The following is a 10,673-nucleotide window of genomic DNA, read 5'->3' on the forward strand; positions in this document are numbered from 1 at the left end:
CTGAAATGCAAATGAAATTGGACTGATGGCCTTTATTTCAAAGGGAATAGAGTACAAAAAGAGATCTTGCTAAAACCATACAAGGCACTAGTTAAGCCACATCTAGAACACTGTAAACAGTTTTGATGCCCTTACCTCCAACTTGGAGGCAGTCCAGAGAAGGTGCACTAGATTAATCCTGATTATGGAGGGCTTCTCTTATGGGGAGAGGTTGTGTAGGTTGGGCCTGAAATCATTAGAGTGTAGAAGAAAGAGAGTCAACCTAAATAAAACACATACCTTTCTTAGAGAGTTAGACAGGGTAAATGTGGAGAGGTTGTTACCCCTTGTAGCAGAGTCTACAAATACTAGTGGATATAATCCCAGAGTAAGGGGTGACTCAGTTAAAACAGAGATGAGGAGGAATTTCTTCTCTCACACAGTAATGAGCAATAAATTGCCAATGACACTCTCTGTTGATGAATGAATTTTTTAAAAATCTCTGATCGCCAGTTTCTAAATTCTCATTAATTAGAACTTGCGCTGATCTACCTTGGGTGAAAAGTGTATGACCGTGCCTGTGAATGTATAGATTATTGCATAAGGCAAGAGTTCAACTTGTGAATGATGCCTTCCTATGACAAGACCCTCCTCACAAAATATCCACATGCACAATAATAATGACTGGCTTTAACTGCCCTGCTTTCATCATGATCTCTCCATGAAAGTAACACAAAGAATTGGACATTGGAGAGTTAACCAGAGTTTAAACAGAGTTAGAAGAAAAGGTCACATGCATTCAAAACATTAACTGAGGTCATTCACAAGTTTAGATCCCCTACTAAACTCTATCCTGAGTTGGGGTCTATATCCTCTCAATCCCAAAGACCATTGCTTTTGTTTTCAACATGTGTCACTGAAATCCGTAACTATGTGTTTCTCAGCTTCAAATTTGACTATCCTTGAACTGGCCTCCCATCCTTCATCACCTCATAAACTTCAACGCATTTAAAGCCTCCTCAGCTATGTGGGTTTCCTCCGGGTGCTCCGGTTTCCTCCCACAATTCAAAGATGTGCAGGTCAGGTGAATTGGCCATGCTAAATTGCCCACAGTGTTAGGTGCGTTAGTCAGGGGTAAATATAGGGTTGGGGAATGGGTTTGGGTGGGTTTCTCTTCGGAGGGGCGATGTGGACTTGTTGGGCCGAAGGGCCTGTTTCCACACTGTAGGGAATCTAATCTAATCTAATTAAACACCATGGTTTCTGCTGATGCACATTGGCTGCCAATTCTCCAACGCTACGAACTAAAATTCTCAAACTTGCATTACATATTTTACATAGCTTTTTCTATTATCTCTCAAACTTCCTAAAGCTTTGAAAGTTTCCTCTCCAGTACCTTTTGTTCCTGCAACTCTTGCCTATAATGTAAATTCCTCATTCAATCAACTATTTAAGATCATCAGCTTTCAAGACTCTAAACTTTGGATGGCTCCAGTCAAATGCTCATTCTCACTACTTCCCTCTCCTACCCTAAAATCCTACTTAATTTCATCTTGCTTCTCTGTGTTTAAAATCATTTACCAATTGTTAAATTTCTAACTTCTGTCAATCCTGATGAAAGACCATTGACTTGAAAGGGCAACTTTGTTTCTCTCTCTGCAGATGCTGTCTGCTCTGCTGAGTATATTTTGCATTTCGTGTTTTTATTTCAGATGTCCAGCATCTGCAGTATTTTGATTTTGTTTGCTGTTTTCTTTTGTGTGGGCTCTGTGAAGCACTCAGAATATTCTTCTACACCAAAGGCGCAATTTATTCTTTAACCTTGTTGTTATCATCTAAGCATGATAATTGAGGGATACAACTAGAGTGAGGTTGAGGGTGGGGATAGTGTCTTGGATCCATAACCAATTGTTAGAGATAACAGGCATTGAACCTCACCTCACAGTTGGCTCAGTCCTGCTGTGAGCAATATTCTTTCTTACAAAAAGAGATTTCAAGATCATTTTTAAAAATAATTTCATTCACATCATCACTTACTTGAGAATTCCTTCAATTTTATTGCAATGGTGTGCTATCAGATAGTCATGAGAATCCCTGCTTCTGAGGCTCAATACAATTAACAATTGTCAGGTTATTCCATATCGTGAATTCCTATTGGTTAGTTGAACAAGTGCCTCCTCAGCTGATGAGAGCAGGTGTTTAAATGCACTACACATTCATATAAAAGAGGAGTAGACCATATCTATAGGAAGTAAGGAGTTTTTGTTCATTGTATATTGGTAAGAGAGAAAAAAATAATAATAAACACTCACTTTTGGTAATAGTAAACTTTTGCTAGAATAATATTTTTTAAAAAATATGTAGTAGTTATGCTTCTGGGTCTACATTACTTAGACAGATCTACTTTCTAAGTTGTCCAGTGTATTGTTGCCTCCAAGGCATTTTTCTGTTTTTATATTATTGATGCTTGTGGAGTGGTTTTAGAAGGTTGCTATTGTTTTAAAAAAACCTGAAATGTTTTCCAAGACTTTTGCAGCTCATGATGGCATCAGTAACTGGAAATGCTACTGAAACTACAGCAGGCCAAGAAAATGGCAACCAACAGGTACAGCTTCTATGGAAGAAACACTCGCTTTCAGTGTGAAACTAGTTCATGACCTGTAATTTGAATCTTTGAGAACTGTTTTTCCAAACTTTAACTTCATCTGAAGATGAAGCTCAGCTTTCTCTAGTTGTGTATGTTTTGCTATATTCAAAAATCTCTTAGATGCTTGCTCTTCACATTCCCTTTCACAATTTGTATAAATGACTTGAGTAACTGTCTGATACTCTGCCAATTGTACAATAAGAACATAACTTTGAGCAGGAGTAAAGTAGTGCTGAAAAAGCACAGCAGGTCAGGCAGCATCTGAAGAGTGGGAAACTGATGCTTCTGGCTCTTATTCCCAAGTCTTTCACCTCTGTATCTCCTCAGGAGGACCAGTTCCACTACAGAACACACCAGATGGCTGCCTCCTTTAAAGACAACAATATCCCCTCCTGTGTGGTGGCTGATGCCCTCCAGTGTATCTTTATCAATGTCCTGCACCTCTGCCCTCAAACCCTATCCCTCCAACTGCAACAAGAACAGAACTCCTGGTCCTTTCCTTGCACCCCACCAATCTCTGCATAAATTGCATCATCTGATGACATTTCTGCCAGTTATAAACTGACAGCACTGCCAGGGACATTTCCCTCCCCACCCCATCTTTCTGTAAGGAATGTTCCCTCTGACTGTGTGGTCAGGTCCATGTCCCCTAACACCCTCCCCTCCTGGCACCTTCCCTTGCCACTGCAGGAATGGCAATCTGTGCCCACACTTCACCCCTCACCTCTGACCAAGGTCCCAAAGGAGGCTTCCACATCCATCAAAGTTTCACCTGCACTTCCACATGGCATTTACTGTACTGGTCACTCCTGTTGTGGTCTCTCCTACATTGGGGAGACTGGATACCTACTTGCAGATTGCTTCAGAGAATATCTCTGGGGCACCTACATGAATCAACCTCACTACCCTGTGGCTGAATGTTTCAACTCTCGTCCCACTCTGAGGACCTGCAGATCCTGGGCTGCCTCCACTGCTGTTCCCTCACCACCTGTTTCCTGGAGGAAAACTCCTCCTCTTCTGCCTTGGGACCCTTCAACCCCCAAGGCATGAATGTGGACTTCTCCACCAGTTTCCTCATTTTTCATGCTGCTGAGCACACCCCCCTCCGTTCCAAGCTTCCAGCTCAGCACTGTCCTCAAGACTTGTCTCCTATCAATTCTTCCCACCAATCCATTTCACCTTTTTCTCTGATACATCACCTTCACCCTTGCCTCCATCCACCTATTGCACTCTCAGCTACCTTCCACCTCCAACTCCCAGCCTCCTTCCTTTTGCCTGAAATGTCATCTTTCTGCTCCTTGGATGCTGTCTGACCTGCTGTGCTTTTCCAGTACCACTCTAGACTTGCCTTTGATCTCCAGGATTTGGCTCTCGCTCTCGCTGCCATTCGCTCTCGCTGCCATGGTCTTCTGGCCTCCATTCCACTCACCCATCCTCTTAACTTTTTTAAACTGTTCAAAAAACTTTTGGTTTTAAAAACACTTACTGAGGAAGCTTTAACTACTTCACTAGGCAGGGAATTCCATAGATTCAACCTTCTGGGTGAAGTATTCCTGTAACTCTAAATATGCTTCATTTCTTCTTCTTGTTTTGTTTTTTTTTTTACCACCACCCCAATTTTGAAGCATGTCCTCTTGTCCTAATTTCACTTTCCAGTGGAAATACCCTCTACCTGTAACTCCTGTTTTCTTTAAACCTCTTCCAATAGATTCCCCCTCATCCTTAATTCCAGGGAACATAATCCCAGTCTACTCAATCTCTCCTCATAAACCAACCTCTTCAACTCTGGAATCCACCTAGTGAACCTCTGTACCCTCCCTAGTGCCAGTGCATCCTTTGCAGTAAGGAGACCAAAACTGCATGCAGTGATCCAGGTGTGGTCTTACCGCTCCCTTTACAGCTGCAACAAAACCTCTGCTAGAGGAATTTGTTTAAAAGCAGTGAAGGACAAAATTCCACTTGTTTGTACCTGCAGACCAACCTTCTGAGTCATGCACAAAGACACCCAGGTGTCTCTGCCGTGTGCTGCAAGCTCTTACCACTAAAGTCGTCTTTACTGTTATGCCTACTGAAATGGATGACTCCACCTCTATTAACATGGCACTCCATCTGCCAGACCTTTGCCCACTCATGTAAACATCCTCTTGCAAAGTTTCAGTCCTGGGCACACCTTGCCTACCACTCTCCTTTTAGTGTCATCTGCAAACTGACACTGGTTCTCCACTTTGAATCATAGGTCCAACACCTCACCCTGAGGTGTACCACTAGTCTCTACCAACCAGAGAGCACTCATTATTCCCACTATTTGCTTCCTGTTGGTTAACCAATCTCTATCCAAGCTAATACACTGCCTGTATCACCTTTACATCTTTATCTTGTGCAGCAGCTTTTTGTGACACCACAATCTCTTTTGGGAAAGAGATACCTCCCATCTAGGTCCCCACTGTCCATTGTAGTGTCTTCATGGTTCAACTCCCAACTTGGGTGACTGGAGTTTGCACACTTTCCCCTTGTCTGCATGGGTTTCCTCCCACCATGCAAAAGATATGTAGGTCAAGTGAATGGCCAGGCTAAGCTATCCATAGTGTTAGATGCACTAGTCGGGGGTAAATAGAGTAGGGGAATGGATCTGGGTGGATTATTCTTCAGAGGGTTGGTGTGGACTTTTTGGGCCAAAAGCCTGTTCACGTACTATTTTAATGATCTGCACTTCATGAACCCATGCTGCATTTACTCAATGGGACAAATTCTGTCTTGATGCCTTGCTAGTTTCTTAACAGACTCAAGCACTCTTCTAACTACAGAAGTTGAGCTAACTGGTCTATAATTACCCACGTTTGTCCACCTCCCTTTTTAAACAGTGGTGTCACATTTTGACAAGACTGCTACTAATTCTTGCTTTAAATCTTGTGATTTGAACTGGGTTAGTACTAGAGTACACTCTCCCAAATTTATGTCCTAAACTATTACAATGTCTGTGCCTTCAATCTGATATTAGAACAACATCTATTGTGGACTTGAGTAGAAGCTGGTTAATTTTATCCCTAAACACTTTAAATCCCTAATCTAATCAAGACCCTTTTTTTTTGTAAATATTAAATACATCTTTCCTATTTGTCTGCTAGGTCACTTTCTGCAAATAAAAGCTGTGGTTACACTACCACCTCTGAGGGAACAAAATTGTTATAGCTATCTTTAACAAATCCTGTCTCTTTTTTTTTAAGAATGTTGTTGACAGAGTGACTAGTCTACCACTTGTGAGTTCTGCTTGTGACCAAGTATCTGCTGCATATACAAGTACCAAGGAGAGCTATCCTGCAGTAAAGACTATCTGTGACCTTGCTGAGCAGGGAGTGAAGACCATAGTCACTGTTGCTGCCAGTGGTGCTAAACCTCTTATAGACAAGCTGGAACCTCAAAGTAAGAAAAGTCTTATTTCTAGGAGCACTACTTACTGCTCAATTGCATAACATGATCCACACTGCTTTCTGGTTTGAATGTCACTTTCTATCAAGTGATAACCACAATCAATTGGCTTTTCTCATTGTCAATGAATTCTATTGGGTATAATTGAATGTCATCCAACAATCTAGATAAGGGGTAGCATGGTTGCTCAGTGCCTAGCACTGTCTCAAGCCCCAGGGACAGAGTTCAATTCCAGCCTTTGTTCACTGTCCATGTGGAGTTTGCAAGTTCCCCACAAGAGTTTTCTCCAGGTGCTCAGGTTTCCTCCTAGTGGACCCAATGGCCTGCTTCTGCAACTTTGGGGACTGATTACCAAAGGAGATCCAAAATGGTGGATCATTTAGAACATTGGATCCAAACCCTCAGCCATTGGGTCTACGTTCCAAAGATCTGCCTGCCAGTTTTGCACATTAATATTAAAGTCTGATTTGTTCACTCTCCTCTTTGGTAGTATTTGTTGTTTTTAAGCACACAGGTGCTTTGTCTAATGAATGTTAGACTGTCATTTTTATGATTAAATATAGTCACTGTTCACAAGAATCACTGGCAAAATTTCCATCTCCATATAAACTTTGATCTGATCAGAATTTGATGCTAATTTGAACACATAGTTGAATGTCATTACATTGTAGTAGTATTATTACTTAACAATGAAGTAACAATTTTTTGTCCTGGACTTGACACCCCTCCAGTTGCAGTAGCTAATGAGTATGCCTGTAAAGGTTTGGACAAGCTGGAGAAGTTGCCTATCCTTCATCAAGCTACAGACCAGGTTGGTGCTGCCTGATTCCTCATGGAGGGAAGAAATGAGGCTGAGGGGTAACATTAGAGGTTTATAAAATCATGGAGAGGATAAATAGTCTCCCTTCCCAAGGTGGGAGAGTCCAGAACTAGAGCATAGGTTCAAAGTGAGGGGAAAGATTCTTAAAATGGATCTAAAGGGTAATGTATTTGGGTAGAGGGTTGTCTATGGAAAGAGCTGTCAGAAGTGGAGGAAGCTGGAACACTTTAAAAGGCATCTGGATGGAGTATATGAATAAGGGTTTAGAAGGATATGGGCCAACTGCTAACAAAGACTGGATTTATTTACAACACCTAGTTGGCATTGTCAAGTCAGTGAGGGGTCTGTTTCTGTGCTTACACCTCTATGACTCTATAATTGCTGATGTCACTTAATCAGTCACAATTGCTTTTTTAGTATCATTCCATATCTGAACAGCTTTAACTTGCCTGTGGGAGCTTGTCAGCTTTTCTGTATACTTAAAGGCTTACAGATATGTTCCTTAGTTCTATACTAACTACCTTGTGAATTTTATCTAACTAAGCAGCCCAAATGACTCCTACAAATAAGGACTTTATTTCCTCATGGGATGAGGGCATTGGCTAGCTGTACTTATTACCTGTCTGTAATTGCTCCAAGGCTTTAAGATTCAACAACACTGTTATAGGTCTGGGGTTGTATTTAGATTTTTCCAGGTAAGGAAAGCCTAAATAAAATCTGAACCAGGTGGCTCTTTCTGACCACTGGTGATGAATTCATGGTTGTCATTAAAAATTTAATTCCAGATTGAATTGGAATTCAATAGCAATTTGCTGCAGTGGGATATAATCTGGTTGTCCCCCATCTACACCAATAAATTTGTGTAGATTATCTACACTGCACTAAATGCTGGAATTTGTACTCTTACAGATTTGTTTTCAAATCATCATATCTGAAACTCCTCCTGAAAATGCACTGAGAATTAAATGGAGTCTAAGGACATAACTGTCGTTTTTTTTAAAACCTAACTGCTGACCTGCCTCTATTGCAGGTTCTTCCTGAAACTAAGAAGCTGCTAACAACTAAGATGGCTGATGTAAAAGAATCAGTTGTGGGAGTTGTGGACATGACTGCAGCTGCTGTACAAGGCAATCTGGAAAGAACTAAAGCAGCTGTGGTTGAAGGTACAAGTGCTGTGGGTCATCTAGTAACCACTGGCATAGATATTTCTCTCTCCAAATCGGAGCAGTTGGTTGATCACTATCTTCCAATGACCAAGGAAGAACTAGGTAACTATATAAATCTCTCTCTGGGTTGCTTAACCATGATGGTCCTAAATTTCTATTGGCTTTAGTAATCCTAAGTTGCTATAGTGCTATCTCCTTTTTTCTAGGAACCAGATTTTTTTTATTTAGAACAGTGACAAAGGAAAACCAATGCTCCTAGGGTGGAGCAAATATGCCTGTAACTAAAACTGTTTAAATTCTTTCAGCTGAAGTGGCTGTTTCAACCAAATGTTCAGACACTTTGCCACAAGAACAGAGTTATTATGTGCGCTTGGGATCTTTATCTTCCAAAGTTCGTAGTCGTGCATACCAGTACTCCATTGCCAAGATGCAGCAAGCAAAGCAGAATGGCCAGGAGACGCTCTCTCATCTCCACAATCTTGTAGATTTGGTAAGGAAACAACTGGTTCATGGATACCATATTAGCTGTACTAATTTGCATAGTTCAGCTGGAATCCAATCATTTTTGAGGAGTCTCAGTGCTATAACTTCTATTTAGTGCCTGAACAAAATAGCTTGTACCAACATGGCTGAGTTTTAAACTATTGGAAATGTTCAGGGTCTTTGACCTCTGCCAATATTAACTAGGTGTCTTCCTTGATGCATAACAAGTGAATTCACTTTACCAACCAAGGGTCAATAACCAAAACATGGTCTGAAATATTTCCATCCTATGATGGATAAGAATGAGAAAATGACCTTCCAAAGTAGGCAGGAGTAAACTGGACAAAATGGCAATGGGGTCCATTTAATGGAGATTCACTTGCAAGTAGCTGACATCTCATTCTCCTTGGGCAGAAACTATTCCACCTTCAAGAAAAGAAATTGTCTTCCCAATGTAATTGATTTTCAGGCTGAAATTTAACTTTTTTTTAAAGCTATGACTCTTAAACCAATTACTTGTTTTGCCTCTTGCAAGTAAGTCTTTTGAAGATCAAAGAACAATCTTCATCTTAAAACCATGTTAGCAAATCCTCTAGATTGGGGAGCAATAAAGCATTTTCCCTATGCTCCTAACGGGAGTTACTTCTCTGTAGTGTCTCTGTTCGGGTTTTGCTAGAATCTGTAGTAAATAAAGCATGGAAACTTTCTCCCTGCTTCAACTCATCTGAAAGATGAGTAAACTGGGAACTTCATACTTGGTGACCCAGGGATAAAGGGCTTGGTTTCTGAGGGATGACTAATCTTCTCCACTGCAAAAGTTTTAAAATGTGAACTGCTGCCTTCTAGATTGAAACAGCCAACAAAAGTGCAGAATCAGCCCAACTCAAATTACAAGATGTTCGAGTAAATTTGAATCAGCTTCTGCTTGACTGGAAGAAGCAACAGCCTAATTTTCAAGCTGAAGACCTGTCTGAGAAAACTGAAGTAAGTAGTGTAAAGGCAGTCTTGCTAGTAATATCCACTTTCATAATGCTGCCTCCATCTCAATGAAGGACACTTGTATTCCACCTAGACCACTCTCCAGAAATGACTATCAGCATTGCTATTTCAGATCTTGTTCTGAACCAGTACATGGTTTCATGCTTTGTGCAGTGAATTGAATCAGTCAGCACAAACCCTTGAGCTGAATCAATGCAGTAAAAGCTTGCCAAAGAGCAAACAACCAGTGGGGTCTCTAACTTGGCATACTTTCACCAAATAATACATGATCAGTCAGTAATTGCCCTTTAAAGCTGAACCATTCTAGGATATCAAGTTTTCTAAACTACACTCTCCAGTCTGACAACTGGAGAGAAACATTCTTATCTCCATACTGCCAGACTTGTTAAATTTCTCCAGCATTGAGTTTGTTTCAGATTTCCAGCAGCTGCTTTTTTTTCTGCAGCTACCTACTTTATTTCACTGTCACATCCCCACTGCACTACTTTGCCTTCCCAATCAAACATTTAGGTTTGAGCAAGTGTGGATTGAAGACTGACTGACTTTTTTTTTCTTATTCCAGCAAGTTGAATCTGAAACACTGGCTGTGACTCAGAATCTCTCTTCTAAACTTCACACCATCTGCCAGATGTTGTCTTCAAATGTTCATGGTTTGCCCCAGAATATTGAAAATCAGGTGCAGCATGTCTGTAAACTGGCAGAAGACCTCTACAACGCTCTTTCATCAGCCACATCATTCCAAGAATTGTCAACACCACTCTTGATCCAGAGTAAAGAGCAAATGCTGAAGATTCGTGAAGCTATGGATGGGGTGATGGATTATCTGGCTCACAACACCCCCTTGAATTGGCTGGTGGGACCCTTTATCCCACAGCTGACTAATGATCAGGAGCCTCTGGGATCGATGAAGTAAAGCAGCCTGGTACTGACCCAAATAAATGAGGTTTTTGGGCTAGAATTCTCACGTTTGCTACCACTTGAAATCCAGCTGTAGAACAGGTTAATTTTAATGCTAACTTAAATGAATGCTTCTATGAAATTTCTTGAGGCAACTTTTTCATTTGTCTAGTTTGAGTTCATGATAGCCATCTGTTCTAGTAACAATTGCTTGTTTTCAATATCAATTAATGGTGGTAATTGTAATAAAGTGGCA

General features: G+C 40.9%; 1 protein-coding gene across 1 annotated transcript; it reads left to right on the forward strand.

The window, feature by feature from the left end:
- The first annotated feature begins 2,521 nt into the window (after positions 1-2,521).
- On the forward strand, positions 2,522-10,433 carry LOC122565085 (perilipin-2-like). The gene is made up of 7 exons (XM_043720718.2): positions 2,522-2,584; positions 5,851-6,046; positions 6,784-6,863; positions 7,903-8,140; positions 8,344-8,528; positions 9,368-9,505; positions 10,083-10,433. The coding sequence occupies exons 1-7, from the start codon at positions 2,522-2,524 to the stop codon at positions 10,431-10,433; spliced, it is 1,251 nt and encodes a 416-aa protein (XP_043576653.2).
- The last annotated feature ends 240 nt before the right edge of the window (positions 10,434-10,673 follow it).

The sequence above is a fragment of the Chiloscyllium plagiosum genome, unplaced genomic scaffold, assembly GCF_037043375.1.
Source record: "Chiloscyllium plagiosum isolate Xiang-an unplaced genomic scaffold, Cpla_swu_hap1 HiC_scaffold_28, whole genome shotgun sequence".
NCBI classification, from domain to species: Eukaryota; Metazoa; Chordata; class Chondrichthyes; order Orectolobiformes; family Hemiscylliidae; genus Chiloscyllium; species Chiloscyllium plagiosum.